This window comes from Pagrus pagrus, assembly GCF_965226575.1.
Source record: "Pagrus pagrus genome assembly, chromosome: 1".
Taxonomy (NCBI): domain Eukaryota; kingdom Metazoa; phylum Chordata; class Actinopteri; order Spariformes; family Sparidae; genus Pagrus; species Pagrus pagrus.
Genome location: NC_140185.1, coordinates 26,625,256 through 26,642,552, shown reverse-complemented (window position 1 = coordinate 26,642,552; position 17,297 = coordinate 26,625,256). Strand labels below are relative to the sequence as shown.

Below are 17,297 nucleotides of genomic sequence, written 5' to 3'. Positions count from 1 at the left end.
AGGATCATTTTTCCGATACTTTCTCTAATTCTTATCAGACGACAAAGTCTTAAGTTCTTCAAAGGTTTTGCTATTTGCGAATGACATTAACAAATAATACACATTATTCCACACAGTTGACATTTGATTCTTTCAGTTAGCCTTTTTTTTCTTTTCAGGCTTTAAGAGTAAGTTTCTTTTGTCTATTACTGTTTTTTACCTGAAGCCATTTCCTTTTATTTGCTCTGAGAGGAGCCATGGAAGAAAAGTTACAAGTAAGGAAGTGCTGTTAAAACTAGGGCTAAATAAATCAGGTCGCAATTACTTTGACAGATAATGTGATTATCATATGACTCATGATTTTAATTGAAAGAAATATAAAAACGATGATGATGTGATTTTTGCTGGGGTCTATACCAAACAAACACGTTCCCCTTATGGCTGGAGGATATTATTTGGAGGCAGAGGGATCTCTGTAGCAACACAATGCTAATTTATAATGGAATGTTGTGACACATTTTAACTTTATAAAAACAAGTTTAATAATATTTAGATTCATTGTTAGCCCTAGTTACAGCAGATATTGTCTTGGTTTACTTCAGTGCATTTGTGTTCAGAAAAATCCAATATTAAATACTTAAAGCCGAGAACATGCATGCATTCTAGCCCTCAGCCTTTTGGCAACTCTCCCAACCACAACGTCATATAGATTTTAAACACAGACACTGCATTAACCTATGGCTGAAATGTAGCTTCGGCATACGATCCATATATTCATGTATAGCCAAAAATCCAATGTATTCCTAAAATATAATTCAGTAGCACTTTTTAGCTATTAATAGAGTGTGTTCTTGGGCTCTTTGTGGTTAGCGTGTCACTGTTGAGCAGAATGGCAAATAGACCAATGACCTGAAGGTCTCTAGTTAGAATCCCAGGTGTTCACACTTCCACTGTGATCCTTAATGAATATTCTCGTCTGCAGATGTGTTATCAAAGTTTTCGGGAGTACATTCAAAGCATGTGGTTTTTCTAGGGACATAAATGTCTTCCACTGTATCATTATTGTTATTATCAGTCATCATAGGCGAGGCTATATGCAGTGGTAGACAGTGAGGTTAAGGTAGTCTTGTTTCCCCTTGAAGCTGTAATTTGTGTGTAGCAAAGGCCTATACCAACTGATGATATTGCTTTGCCCTTTAATTCACCCCCCCAATCGATGCAGGAGTCAGTGATTATACACTAATGCGTTCTTCCCTTCCATTTTGTGAATCAATGTACGGTTGGTTTCATCTGGTAATGAGAGACACAGTAAAGGTGAAATGCGTGTGTGAGCTCTCTTGTGTTTGTCTCTGAAAGCGCAGTGTGTGCGTGTATATGTGTGTGTGCGTGTACACTGCGCTGTCTGTTTTGTTGTGTGGGTGGGTGGGACGGGGGGAGTTTGGAGCGTGTGTTTGTTTGTGTTTGTTTCAGGCAGTCGTCTCCTACAGTCTGCCCCTTTAGCCGTGATGGCCTGTTTGTGAGACACAGACATAAAATTATCAGACTGGTCGTTGTCTGCCTTTGAAGTGTCTTGAGCTGTCCATCCTGATTTGTCAACCAGAGGGGGATCAGCCCAGTATGGCTGCTGTCTGAAGATCTCTCATCTCCTGTGTTTTTGTAAGAGAAGCAACAAAGCTTCGCAGCTCTTATTATGTAGACCATGTATGGATTCATTCCATTAGTTTACGTGAATGTGTTTTTCCTTTAATGTACCATAATAATTACTGTTAAATTAGGCCTATTCGTTTTACATGTTTAAATATTTCAAAGCTTTGCAGAACACTTTGAATAAGAATTATTTTTGAGCATACTCTAAATACTTACATAGAAGACTAGAACACATATTATGAAATTAGTGCTTCATAATTATTTCTCTGACAAACAAAGCATGCCCAACATTTAGAAAGTACAACATGTGCTAAAGTAAAACTGTAGGAGATACAATAAGAATGTATAGTAACGTGCATTAAAAAGAACGCTGGACTCATTTAATCTCAATAACACTTCTCTAGATGTAGGTTGTATTAGATTTAGGGCTGGACAATATATATGATATATATCGTTACCGTGACATGAGACTATATATAGAGATTTCGGATACTGTCCTCTCACAATATGCCATAAGTGTTGTCTTTTCCTGGTTTTAAATGCTGCATTACAAAGTAACATGAGATGAGAGATGAGACATTATATCCACATTACTGATGATTATTTATCATAAATCTCATTTTGTGGAAGTACCAATAGTCATTCCTACAATATTATTGGGGGTGTACACTAGCTCAGATGGTAGAGCAGGTGTCCCATGTACAGAGGCCGCCGCAGCGGCCCAGGGTTTGAGTCCGACCTGCGACCTGTCATCTCTGAGCTGTCCTATCAATAATGCCAGTAGGAAAAAATCAGTAGGAATGATAGTACATGCATTACAATTTTCACAAAAGTCCACACCAAACAAACATGTTCTCTTACATCTGGAGTACAAGATTTGTTGGCCAGGGCATCTCTGCAGCACGACAGTACATCATCATAATGCTGTTGCAGTTACAGTGAATTGGATATTGCACAGTGATTTCAATGATATCTCAATAAATTAAAACATAAACAGAATAAAAAGACAATAAGACAAATGTAGACAATAAAATGTTTGTAAATGCAAGAGGTGAGGCCAAGTCATCTGTCCACAAATGACAGGTGCATTTGTTGGAAATCTGCATTTTTTATTATGTCATGGTCAACAATCTCAAAAATTGTTTTGTCCTTCCATTGTTGTTTGATTTCTGCTATTGTTATGGATATAACCATCACTGTGATATTTTATTTGTGGTATATTTATGATACTCTGGTGTAGTTCAGCCTCCTGGCCATTAATTGTCTATATAAAGAGTCCTGACATTTCACTATGGTTGACTCTTCTTTCAGTCATGGCCTGAGGAAGACCCAGTGTGGGTCGAAATTGGTCGCGTTTTTCCTTTGGTGATTTCCGTACACAGATATCCCCTAACTAATAAAGGATTTTTAACTACATCCTTGGCTCGGTGCGAGTATGCCCATGCTCTTCCTTTTTCTAAGTCATAACATCATGCTTCAAGTTGAAGCTTAACAATAGAGATATGTCAAACATGTACAGTATGTTCTCCTAATTTGAATAATATAACCCACCTTTGTAGCAGTGTTTTCAATGTTGAGTCAGTTATTTTAACATGATAAGTGTCTATATACTGTGTACCTGCCGTGTAGCCGAAATTAATTTAGGCTTCTCGGTAGAAATAATGGCACTTCATAGACCAAAGATTCACACAAGGGAGAAAACACTCTGACCTAGATATTTTGTCTCCTCCCCCTGCAGCTTTAGCGGATATGATTCAGGACTCTTGCACTCCCACTCCCCTGTTCGAAGGCAAATTAAGCAGAGGCGTTTCCCTCTTTACCAAACCTTAGTCAGAATAAGCAAAAAGGAAGAAGAAAAAAAAATCATCCCATGACTGTCCAGAGTGACTGATCTACCTCAAAGATATGACCGTCCCCCACCCCCTGTTGCTCGTATACCCCGCCACCTCCCACCCCCTCCCTTACCCCCCGCCTCAACAGCCTAATGACTCCTGGAGGTTCCATTTGTAAGGCTCCCATAGAAACACAGCCACAATAGGCCCCATCTTGAGAGGGCCCATCTGGGAGTCTTTGTGGGGCCTGCTGAAAGCCACAAAGGCCTGCTGACCTAGAAACCCATCAATAAGAGAACAGGGAGCCCCACCGACAACAAATTGAAGAGCCATGGAATTTCCTGGGCCATCCTGAGTCCGTAGGTGAGGACGTGGACCGGGAACGTGGGAGGGGGGGAGAATTCTCCGGATGTTTGAGGATGACACGTCAGGATGTCATTCCCAAGCTGTCAGCTGTATGCCCATTACCTTTAACTGTCACTGCTGCCTTTGTCCTTATGCCAACTGTTTGTCATTGTGTGGAGAGGCCTATGAAATCTTTACAAAATGATGATTGTGACAGGAAGCAGCAGTGGCATGCTGGGTAGAGTTATGCACTCTGCTCAGGGGGGTTTCATGGTGATGATGCAGGCTTTTTTGTGGGTTTGGGGTGTGGAATGGCCGGGTGGCCACTTTGTGTGCACCGAGAAAGGCCACCTTAGGGAAACTATGTAGTTCTTCTCTAAATGAGTTTACCCTCTCCCATTGTGTTTAAAAGTCCCTCTCAGAACTTGCCTTTTAACCTACTTGTATGATAATAAATACACCTGATGTGAGTGACACAACAAACCTAATGATGAAGGATGCCACTGCAATCAGAATTCACACAAAAAGCAGAGAGATTCAAATGAACCAGGTGTCAGGAAGCATTTTGAGAACAGGCACTATCTTATCCTACTTCTGCCTCCCCCTGTCAGTTGTCCTGACAGCTGGGGTACCTTTGAGTTCACAGGGAGGGGTCAGGTGAATGCTTAAGACAGGTGTCTCACTCTCACCTCCACTGCTGGTTAGCGACATGATAGGTGAACGTGGACAGGAATACTGTAAAGATTTTAACAAGAGAACTGAGGATGTCATCTCCCCTTAGATAGTCAGCTCGCACGGCAGTACCTATGCGTCTGTGCCATGTCGATTGCCACCTCTTCTGTTCCCTACTAAAGGTAGCCCGAATGAGATCCTTACATCAATTACAGTCAGTGACTATGATGTGGTCATGAACTGCAGGATCTGTGGTGTGTGAATGAATGATCAGAATGAGACAAGCTCCAGTGATAGACCTGAGGTTGATTTATTTTTCATAGGGAAGGTATTGTACCTTTTTTTGTCACTAAATCCTTAGGCCTCACAGTCAAGTATGACGTTGATTGACATTTTCTTCAAAGTGTATGTTTATTTGAGGTTTCCACTCACACACATCCTGATTGTTGTTGTCTTTTGTTTCCTTTTCAGAGGAGGACAGATATGATAGCTACTCTCGTATGATCTTAAAGTACTTCCTGGCAGAGGGAGTTGTGTGTCGACATGAACTTTTCGTGGCGGCGGCTCAAGATAACCCAGATGACATCTTACAGGTATGAGAGGAGGTGCAGTCTATTCTCTAAGCTCTTTGGAAGGAAATATGTTGTTCTGCAAGGTATTATATGTTTTAAAGCTACAAGTCTTGACAAACTGTCCACGAAGGAGCTAAGATGGCCTCAATATGTCGGCTTTAACACCATCCCTGTACAACTGCTGTAGACATGTAAAAGACATTTTTGAAAAAGTTATCAGAAGATGTTGGTATTCTGCCTGTTTTGTCACAGTATACAGTCTTGAGCCTGGTTCAGGCTGGTCAAGCTATGATTTAGCAGGTATTGTAGGCGCACAGCTTTCCCCAAGATGTGTCAGGGTCAGCAGGGGTCCCTGAGAGGTCGAGGGTGGCATGGTTGTGGCATTGTTGAAATGTTTCCCGATGCATCACTTTGTGAAGCAGACCGCAGTCCCAGAAGCTGACTGCCACCCATCATACAGGAGGAGGGCCTCTCTCCCACTGATTGATAGTGGGAGGGGTCACAGCCTCACCCTCTCTTTACATATCAAAGGCTTATTAAGAGAGGGGGACTCCCAATGGGGATATATCACATCATTTAGTGTTTTCACAGCTACATTCACAGTATGCTAATCTTCAGATGCTATGCTTGTACTTAATGCATTACATTAACATGCATAAAGGAAACCAGCTTATTGGGAGAAATTGAGTCAAAGCAGGAAATTGGAAAATGTGTCCACATGTGCTGCAGTAACTCGGGATAACTCCGCTAATCAATCAGAATTACCACCCACCCTATTGTGTTTTTGAGCAAAGGCTAGCAAGTTTTGTTTGTTTTTTTCCATTTTTGGAAAGTAAAAGAAGAGGCTGTCTTTACAAAAGTCTACTGTACACCTGCAGAACTTAAGATATAATTGTGTTTGATGAAAGGATACACTGCTGCAAGGACCATTCGTCCCTTTGCACTGCTGCCACAGCAATACCTCTCTAGTCTGAAGGCTTCATCATGCACATGCACTGTCATTAAAAACGCTATTTAAAAACTCAGTTAAATTTATACATAGCCAGGAAATCAATTACTTTCTCTAGGAAAAACCTCACTGTTTCATCTGGGTTTTTCAAATTGCTTTAGTACAACTAAAGAAACCAGGTTTCTTTAGTTGCTAAAGAAACCAGGTTTCTTTAGTTGTTCCCCTGGGAACAATAAAGTTTACTTCATGAATCAGGTGACTGTGAAAAGATGACACTTATGTTCAGTGCATTTATGGATAACACGGCACTGACTGTACAAGCTGCATGATAATACACAGCAATAAGGATAAGTAAAATTTCTTCGTATAATCATTGTATCATTCTGTGCAGGAACTCCCGGCTCCCATCTTGGACGATGTTGCCATCCCCAAACCAGTGGAGCAGCCCAGGCTCTCTGTTGAACCTCAGGACAGTTTGGATGCCATGAAGATTGCTTGGCGCTATCAGAATCTTCCAAAAGTACAGGTGATCACATTAGAGTTTATATTCTCTGTTGTTGTAATGATTTCTGCATATTTGGACTAGAAATATTTGTGATCATGTTATTTTAATAAAAGTCCAACATGTGTCTCTGCTAATGATGGTATGAGAAAGAACAGCATTGGTCTCTCTGGTCTTAGTGGTTTGGCAATTGTCTCCACATCTAAATCCATGAGCTTCTAAACTCCTTTGTGGAGTGAATGAGGCCTCAGCCTCTCCTTTCAGAGCTGGACCAGATTACTCACACTTAGCTGGCAATAGGTAGGCTTTTCACTGGTCCCCAACTCACATATACACACATACACACACGCCTGCACCCCTGCTTAGCCTGGGAAACAAGAGTACTTTGCAGTCTGTGCATTGACATGTCTGCTCGCTCAACCCTGTGACCCAGACCTGCGCCTCTGTCTTCCCCCAAATCCCTGCCTTTCCCCCTGCTAGGGTCGGCAGCCCTACACTCTTTCTTCCGCTTTGAGAGGTGACCCTCCCCTTCTACTTCTCTGCAGTCTCCCCCCTTCTGTCTATAATCCATATCGCTATGTGGATTAACAGCACACAGTGTGTCCCTGGGGATCCTCTCCCTCTTTCTCTCTCCCTGGAAACTTCTTTATATCTGTGTCCTTTCCTCACCTCTCCCCCTTCCCCTGTAAAATCGTCTTTACAAACCACTAGTAAGCCGCAGCAGAGGATTTGCATCCGAAATTCTCCCCCAGAGTCAACGCTTACTTTCCCCTTACACACACCTCTCCTGGCATGGCCCACTGTGTCGCTCTCCCGATGAAGACATCAGATCAAAGGTGAGGCCATCAAGGCGGGGATGGAACGCTAAGCGGGTTGCCTAGCTCACAAAGAGAAGATGAGCCCCTGACCCCCCCACTGCCCCGCTGACCCCCTCGTCCCGCCAGGAGAGGGACACACCGGGGGCCCTAATCCAGATTAGGAGTAGATTAAGGGCCCCTCCAACAATGGAATCCCCGGTTTCACTGAGAGAGAAGAGCTAAAACTCTCTCTTTCAGCTGCAGGAAAACATCCGCCTTCCCCTGCGTTCCTGACACGTTTGCTTTCACAGCCAGAAGTGGACATTTATGTGAAGAAATGATTAAGAGTGCGATGGTAGTGGTTATTTAACTTCTCTGCCATAGGAATGTTGAGGAATGACCCATAAACAATGCAATTGCATTACCATAGTATCGTGAAGCACACTCATTTAACATATTAGACAGTCAAACAAGATTATCTTTCTCTATGAATTACTTCATTCTTATCTGAAATTAGTTAAATGCACACACTGTCATGAGAAGTTTAAAGCCAGCTCCTAGGATGATTGAAAATAAATTTAAATGTTCTTTAATTAGAGGTCTTGAATGTTTCTTTATGCTATAACATGCGTTTGACTTGTTGACCCCCTAAGAGTGCCCTGGCATCCTCATCCCGGTTCGGCCACTACTATGACGTCTCCAAGACGATGGAGCCGGAAATTCGCCAGGCAGCCAAGTGCCACCGCTTCTACCTTCCAGAGCAGCCCACCCAGTCGTCACCCACACACAGGTAAAAGGACAAGACATCATCCACAGAACGCACGGAGACCAATGAGACACCATCTGCAGAACACAGGCACACAAACCCGACGTCATCCACAAAACACAGTTACACAAATAAGACATCATCCACAGAACACAGGTAAGCCAACATGGCATGTTTCACAGAATACAGGTAGAGCAACGGTGCAGACGGTCCGATGACAAGAGCCCTTTGCCTGAGACACTCATTTAGGAGAATTTGATAAACTGTAGGACTGCAACTAAGGATTTTCAATTAATCAATCTATTAATCTTTTCTCATTTAATTGTTTTCTATATAAAATGTCCGAAAATAGTAACAAAATGTCCATCTCAGGAGAAACAAGAGCACATGTGTACATATTATAAACTACGATATTAAACAGAAGAAACCGGAAATCTTCACAGTATAGAAGCTGGAACCAGATAATGTGTGACGTTTTTACTTTAAAAATTACTGAAACGATTATCAAAATAGTTGGTGATTAATTATTCTTTTGTCTATTAGCAAATCAATCAATTCATTAATTCAACCAATACACTGTGTGCATGTATTACCTCCAACTGCAGAAAAAAAACATGCACTTTCTTAGATGAGTATAAATGGTTTCTGAGATCAACTGAATTGATGAAAAATATAAAGCGATATGAACTATTACAGCTTAAAGCTAAAGCATCCACAGTTTTTCTTTTATTTAAATGAGATGATAGATTTAATGAAAATGTGCTGTTAAACACAGAATTTTTACCCTTTGAACAGCTGACACAAATCAGGTTCACCCTCTTTTCTGAGTAGCTTGCTGTTGGCCTAAGACATTCAGCCTCTTGGAAAGGTTGTGTATGTCTATTCAAATAAGGGTCTTGTTTGCTCAGCGTCTGTTTGATTTCTCCTGCGTTGAGTGTACTTAGGGTTCAGAGGTCATGCAGGCTCTTTACTCGGAGAGTGCTGCTGAACACACAAGGGCACACGAAGGCACACTCGCACACACTGGGTAAATACAGCAATCTGGAGCACAGAGGATGTGGAGGAGGCTTTATAGAATCCCTCGTCCTTTTATTTCAGCAAACACAGGCTGTTTAACAGAGCAACCATGCAAACACATTAAATGTTGCAGATATTCAGTTTAAAGTATACATTTTTACAAGCATCATTGTACAAAATATCAGTTCAGAACTCAATGCTTTCTAAAAGGGAACAAATACAATTATTAAACGTCTTCTCCAGTGATGTTTTCGGCGTTTTACGGCAGTCTAGGGAGTAAGAGTGACATGGTGGTACTGTTGTGGCGTCTGAATGGGTTATAGACCTCACAGACGTTTTGACAGCAGGAAACTACACCTGCACCGCACCATTGTGTCCCCCGGCCACGCCCCAATACTGACACACATACATGCACGCACGCACACACACTCAGCATATTAGACGCGCACATGCACCACACAAACTCCTTAGCAGGCTACTCCCCCTTGCACGTGTCCACAGCCCCATGTTGATACCCTAGCTGTTAAATTGCTCCGTTTCACTTGAAGGCATAATTGGCACAAATTGCTCTCTAGGTGATACAGATCCTGTTGTTTAAGACCAAGCATCCCCCTTCCTCTCCTCCTTTCTTCCCCTCACTGAAAGAGGAACACTGACATAAAGAAGCTTCCCCGTGTATGATCCTAATTAGCCGACGCACTAGCCCCTGTAGCTAAGCACCTAGACCTTTTTGGTACCTGAATGAGGGGTGCTCAGTAGGGGTAGCTAAAACACAATGGCGTCCCACACAATGGCTGCCAACCAGAGGCAACCTCCTGCTCAACTGCACGTCAAACCATCCCAGCCCCCTACCTCAGAGCAGGGGCATGGGCAGAGAGGCCAAGGAGGGTAGGTGTCCCTCTTTCACCAAACCAGCTCTATCATTAGCCCCAGCGGGGTCAGGAGGCACCATTGTTGGGCTGAATAACTGAAATAGAGTACATGGATATACTTGGTGCAAGTGTAATCAACACAAGTGTGTATTACTGTTCTTTATGCAGGGCTATTGGCGTGTGACCAATCTATGTGTATCAGCTTTTGTAGCCCGCAGGTCGAATTGACAACTGACGTAGCAGCCCACTGTGACTCACTACAGAGTGGTCATTACAATGGTGGAGTGTTCTTAAGTGGGGGGGCCCTGTGTAAAACGATGGGGTTAACATTCCCAATGGCCATCCTATAGGCACATGGTGGGCTCAGCAGTGATCCATCCCTTGACTGATGCTAAATGTTGCTCTGACGGTACGGTATACCCTTTGTCAGTGGTGCACATCTTACCCCTGATTAAACACCAAAATGCTGCTCCCTGTTAATTTTAGATATCAGCCCATTAATCCCCCCTCCTCCTTCTCACTTATCATCTTTGTTGTGTGTATGTTTGTGCATATGCACATCTCATCTGTCTGTCTGTCCGTCTGTCTCTGCACAATCAGATCCTGGGGGAGCTGACAGAGAACCAGTCATGTTGTAATTTAATCAACCAAATAAATTAATTGGATCTCTTGATATGGATCATCTGTCTGCTTCAGTGGCTCCAGAAAAGCACAGTCAGGAGGAACATGCTGCAGTCATAGAGGATTAAGCTACTGCCGTGATAGGCTTGGCCCAGTATAATCAGAACTGTTTCACTTACAGTTTATACATCCTAAGTAACCTTTTTGTGTCCACTCTTTCCTCTGTCCTGTGCTCTTTTCAGTACGAAGCTTGACTCCTACTCTGCGTTGCTGAAGTCACTTCAAGAGGTCATACACAGGGAGGGCTTTGATGTAGCAGCCCCCATGGTAAGACGTCAATGACTGCTTTGATTTTGTTTCTTTAAACCTGAATTTAAATTTTTTTTTAAGCCACATTCTTGTTTAACCAATTTAAGCAAACCAGTACATCCTTTCTCCAAACAGCAAACATACTGTGACTGTGTGTATAACCGAAAAATAGTCCACCTTGGACCTCATGTTAAGTTTTATGATCACTTCAGCCCATTCAAATTAGAGGGATTGTAACAAAAAGCACCTATCAGTCATATTTGATCACACATATCAATTGCCATAATACATTTCACAACTTTTAATCAGGTTCCTTCTCAGTGTTTCTATATCTGTTTGTTGTTTTGGCTTTTACTTTACTGACAAAAAACATTGCTGAAATGCAGGAAGGCATGCAGTGTGCTGTCACTAGCACTGATGCAACACAAAAGGCAGGTGTGCATTTTTTACTACATTCACTGAATGTCATCAAAGGTGAACTCTGGTGACTGTCTGGTGCGTATGTGTTCTGTCTTCTGTTTGTCACTTATTACTATGAGCCCATTTAAGCTATTAAGCATTTAAATTATATGTAATACACATTAGAGGAGCATCTATCAAAAAGAGATACTAGGTCTGCATCTGTGACCACTACCTCTTCTGTCACATTCCACGACCACCACTTCCCTCGAGTTTGTTTACCTCTCTCTCACTTGCCCTGGTTGGCCTCACCTGTGTGTCCCATCTGTGTTTGTCTTACCTTTGACATACATCGTTTTAATAATCGTCAATTGTCTGCAAAATGCCAGAAACATCCATGGCCCCGTCTGTTTTCCGCAGGGCCAAGTGTAATCCTGTTAACACTGTGACGTGCCTGTATATATGTACATATATACAGTATTAGTGTGCTTGTGTGTGTGTGTGTGTATGTGCGCACACCTTATTCACCTACATTCAATGACCCCTCTGCTCGTCACCTGGAGCCACCTCTCCCCCTCTTGTCACTCACACACAGGATTTACCTCCAGTACCCCCCACCCTCCCTCCCTGAGCGCTGTCACTCACACGCCAGATTAACTGCTGACATCATTAAAGCAGTGTGGCCGCCTGACATGCTGTTGGCACAGTCCAGGAATGCAGACCGGCACAGAGCGACGTGGGCTCTGGCACAAGAATGCCCAGTATGGGTGATAGTGTGTGCGTTTTTATGTTTATTTGTTAATCTGTCATCATGGGCTGGTAATAAGATGCAGATTTCATATAAACTGTTATGTAAATAACAGATTAGAACAAGGATTAATCTCCCTGAGCATATTGTTCGGGGTCTTTTGAGATGAGAGGGACAGGGGCGGCAGCAGGACTGTGAGTCTCCACAGAGACTGGCTGGTGATTAGGTTGTGGTCCCAGGCTGGCTGTAGCCTATATGGCTGGCCTCTGGTCCTTGGCTGGACTCTACTGGCACTGTTCCCTGTTTTTTCTATAGGCTAAACTATAGGAGTTAAGTTTGGCCTCTCCTCCTGATGCCACAGCAACAGTCTTGTTACCACAGTTCCCCCCTGCTGGGCTGCAGACATAGAAATAGATTTCTAATTCTGCGCCCCCCCCAAGACCTGTGTAGGCAAAGCCTGCTAAACAAAGAAAGGGCATATCTAATAATGACAAAGGCACACACACACAAACACAGCACTAATACTGAAGTATAGTAAGGTATAACGATGCAGCATTGGTGTTGAATGGTAGAGGATGAATGTAGAGTCCAGTGTGAGAGTCCTCATTTGGGAAACTATGAGCCAACTGTGAAAAACTCCCAGAAACAATGGGGTTTATTTTTCTTAGATGCCTGTGATTCTGATCCAGATCCAAACGAAGCTTAGGTCATACTGTTGGGAGAGGAAGCGATGGGGGAGTGGGGCGGAGGAGATAATAGAGGGGGAGGGATAAAAGGAGAGGAGAGGTTGGGGGGGAAAAAAAGGAAAAAGTGAGCAGATTTTAGGCCAGAGCTTTGTTAATCACTCTTGGCTCTCACCTCAGTAATCAGGAGCCATCCTGAAGAAACCCCAAATAAAAGGCAATTGTACCAAAGGTTAAAAACCTCTCACAGTTTGGACAGGCTCCTCCATTCTCTGTGTAGCAGTGATATATATCCTACTACTGTTTGGCCACTTTTTCCTCCGTCTTCATGAGAGTGGGTTACTGTTGATCTCTTGTGGGGTGGAGGGGGTTTCAAGGGAAGGCACTCCACCCTTACCCAGGCCCCCTTGGCTGCAGAGCATCGCTGTTGTGCCAAGAATGTGCTGGGGTTTCTGGGTGGCGGCCATATTGGAAGCCTGTCTGACAGGTCCATTGTGCGTGTGTCAGATGGCCTCTGTGATTGGGCAGTTGTGTCCAGTCACGTTTGGGCACTGTGTTCCGATCGTCTGTGCTGGTGAGCAGACTGTCCAGTCGCTCTCTCCCAGAGTTTGGGAATACTACCCAAAACAGCACCTTTCCAAAATGACCTTAAAGCAGCAATCTGTTAATCTTTGGATGCACTTAAATCAAACTGTAATACCACATAATTGCATATTCAAGAATTACATATATACATGACTTGTCAGACATTTTTAATATTCCTGACTCCTTTCTCTTGCTTGTTCTTTCTTGTAGTCAAAGTCACGTAACATCCTGCGAATTGGGCTTCACTCTCTTGGCTCAGCTCTGTGGGGTGATGACCTGTGTTGCCATGACAAACCTAGAAACAGCCGCGCCCTCACTACCTTTCTCTATGGACTGCGTGCTTTGCTAAGGTCATCGCTGTCCGTCGCAGTAGTTACTGTGCCTTCACATCTCATCCAGGTAAGGCAATGTTTGTCACACAAGAGCAACGCGAGGATCAGCATGCACTCACAAGACAACTTACCTGATTACATGACCTGATTTACAACCGATGTATCGATTTTTTAATGCTTGTTTTAATTCGTTGACAACAGTTGTTTTCTTATTTGTGCGGTGCTGCAAGAACACCATGATAATTCCAATCATAACTGCTTCATTCTCCTCTTTACCTCCTTAACCACATATATTAGACAACCACCAGAGGGATAGATAGCGTGCAAAGCTTGACTGGAATTTCAAGATAATAGACAGGATTGTTTGTGCATGGGTTGATGTTTGGCCCATGTAGTTTTGCTTTGTCTTGTTCATTAATAGGGTACAAACAAAGTTTGGAGTCTTTTGTAGGCCTCCTCTTGACCCAGTGGTTCAGTGTCACCCTGGTATGACTCAGGCCTGCGAGGGGCCTCTTCCTCCACGCATCGGTCCCCCCAACAGACCCAGTCGAGTGCACACTTCATTCAAAAGGCCTCTAAATCTACGTTTGTTTGTTTTGGCTTTTAATTACTTGAAGCTGTCCATGGTGAGAGTGTGTGCTTGTGTATGCATTTTTTTCTCTTTCACATATCTCTTCTTGTACTTGTGTGTGTCCCTGGCTGTGTTTTGGGGTTTGTATGTGTATATGTGTGTGTTTTGGGGGGGGTTAGGGTATAAGTCCGCGTGCATGTGTCTGTGTACAGTCTGGCCTCTCAGTGTGAACGTGGAGTCATCTGCTGAGGCATATGGCAAACCACAGCCCTCCCCCAGACAGTCGACCATAGGAGCACATTCGCAAGAAAAGCCATCTGAGACTTTTCTGCCAAAGTGTATTTTATCTCATCTTCACTTTAAAGACTCTACAGCTCACTACTCTCTATAAGTCTTTGTTCACATGAGCACGGAAGCTGTATTATCTGTGATCCTTTACACAAAGATGTAGGTCGATGGTTAACTTTCAGAACAGCTGTGTTGTCACAACATGCTCTGGCTCCAAGCCTATATGCTCAGTGCTCAGCGGCCTTGGCCTAGTCAAAAAAGGTAGAGTGGCTAACTAGCAGATGTCAGCTGTGGTGGGAGCGGTCCCCCTGTCCCTCTCTGGCCTGGCCTCCAAACCCTTAATCTGTCCCCTCCCCCTTCTCCACCCTGGGGAGTGAAGTGAATGAGCGGGGGAAGAAGAGGAGAGGGGGGAAATTTTGGACTGAATCAGGTGTTTGGTGACTAAGCCAACATGGAGGTAATGAGAGGCTGTTAAGATGTGCATCAATGAAATGACCTTATGGTTAGTTTAGTCACTTGATGTTGTTGTCAAAAGAAACGATCAGCTGAGATCACCAAGGTGTGCAGGCTGCTCATTTTAAGAGTCGACATGTTAGCAGATCCTCTTTGCTGCCAGCGCCTTTGCTTAGATAATTAGCTTAGTTAACACAGTGTGGCCCTTGGAAGACCGTCTAGACTAGCAGCATTGGGCTAGCTGGCCGAGACGGCACTGGACTCTCTATCCATTATTGAGCAGCTTGGGAAGTTGAGCAACTCACTGAAAGCCTCCTCACAGAGGCCCAGTGCCACAGTCCATCTGAAACATTAATTAGGCTTGTCCTAGCTTGGTTCTCCTCCATCATACGATCTCCTGTTACCATGCACACCCCCGAAGTAAACACACACAAACACAAAATACACAGTCTTCCCTAAAACGCACCCATATACACCTCACCTGCTGTTCAGACTAAGTGGAGTCCTGACCTATGCAAATATTAAGACTCAGGCTTTGGATTGCAGAATTGTTTAGTAATGTGGTGGGGCTACAAACTCCCACTACAGGTTCTTTTTATTAACCGCATCAGCCCTCTACAGAAAATAATATTCAATTGACATTTTGCTTATCTTTATTCATTTGAATTGAGGGCTGCATCCCTCAATTATTTACATTAACGCATTTACATTATCTTTTAATCTGCTAATTATTTTCTTGATTAACTGATCAATCGAAAAATTTCCTGGAGCCAAAAGTGATTAAAAGCTGACTGTAAAGCTGACTTTATTTAATTTATTATCACAAATGACACAGAAAAGCAGCAAATCCTCTCATTTGTAAAGTAAATGTTTGTCATTGTTGCTTGGAAAAAAGGACCGAAATGCTTAATCAGTCATGAAATATTTATATATTTAAATAAAAATGAATAAAATGAAATAGACATTTTTTGATATGAAATTGTTCTTTAAATTGCTGAAAACTAAAACCACGCTGACTTCGTCAGTTTTTCCATCTCAGTATGTCTTTTAGTATTTTGAATTGTAAATCTTTTTTTTTTCAATATGCGTGTTTTAAATCAGAGCATGGCACCGTATAATCATCATGGCAATTAACACCTTCATATCAGTTTAATTTTTTTAATGGAGAGGGCGACTGTAGCTTGATACGGTGGTGGACTGGTGGCTGGAGAGGTGCGGGTTCACCTCTGGGGAACTGCCGAAGTGCCTTTGAGCAAGGCACCTAACCCCTAACCACTGTGGCTGCTGTACTGTGGCAGACCCATCGCTCTGACATCTCTCCACAGCAAGTGCATGTGTATAGGTTTCTGTGTGTGCTCAGACCTCTGTGTGTGTGTAAAATTACTAACCCTAACTTTATTCATATTTATAGGCATGAGCACTTACTTTAATTATTTAGCGTAGCTCCACTTACCTCAAATTTTTAAGGTGTGGAGTTACCTCAGAATTAGAGAAAGAAATTTCTTCTTCCTTCAAAATTCTTCTCTTGTTCTCGATTACCTCAGTGGTCATTTCTTATTATAATTATATGTTTTTTTGTTTTTTTGAATTCAAATATTAGCATTGACCTTTAACCCTAGGAGACAAAAGTCATCCCTGGCTCCTGAATATTTTGGGGTAGACTCTGCACGCACAGGGATTCACATTTTCAAACAAGCAAACACAAGTGCAGCACTGTAGGGCCCTACAGCTAAACAAAACCAATCAAGCCAATCGACTGTGATTAAACTGAGCTTCATCAGTAACTGGGTAGTCGAGGTAAAATACTGCAGGGTAAGATGAACGCTGGCCTCTCCCTATGAGCTGTCATTCACTGATAGTCAGGTGATGCTCAGGGTATTCAGGGGATTTACACCGAAGGAATCAGAGCTAATTGAGCCAGCACAGACTTTGGTTGCACTTGAAGTGACTCTTCTTTGAGCCCCTTATTAATTATAAATATGATAAAAAAAAAAGATGTACAGTTGAGGTGAGCATCTCCCTGATCACCTCCTTAAATTCAAGGAGCTGTGGAGCACGTGGATGCCTGACTGACGTCATGCTGCCCTTACTGCCACCTTACTGAGCAGCTCTGTGTGGACACTTTGAATTCCTCTGACTTTGAAACTTCTGAGTCTTTGCCAAGGAGCCTCATCTTCGTTTTTAAGCAAGCACAGGAGAACCACGATGGCCTTGACAAAAGTAGCGCGGATAAAGTTTTTAGCTCACCCTCTCCCTCACACGGACACTATTGGCTATACTGTACCATTAGTGTTTTGAATAATTTGTTGTAGCCAAACTCTTACACCGGCTTTAATTGCTGCATTAGAGTGACCTCAG

General features: G+C 43.0%; 1 protein-coding gene across 1 annotated transcript in view; it reads left to right on the top strand.

The window, feature by feature from the left end:
* The window catches only part of elp4 (elongator acetyltransferase complex subunit 4), a 55,768-nt gene that overhangs the window by 2,168 nt on the left and 36,303 nt on the right, over nt 1–17,297 (top strand). Inside the window, exons 3-7 of the mRNA XM_084352251.1 lie at nt 4,947–5,068; nt 6,388–6,522; nt 7,949–8,085; nt 10,814–10,898; nt 13,506–13,694. Coding sequence (XP_084208377.1) covers nt 4,947–5,068; nt 6,388–6,522; nt 7,949–8,085; nt 10,814–10,898; nt 13,506–13,694 — 668 coding nt within the window. The remainder of the gene's footprint in view (nt 1–4,946; nt 5,069–6,387; nt 6,523–7,948; nt 8,086–10,813; nt 10,899–13,505; nt 13,695–17,297) is intronic.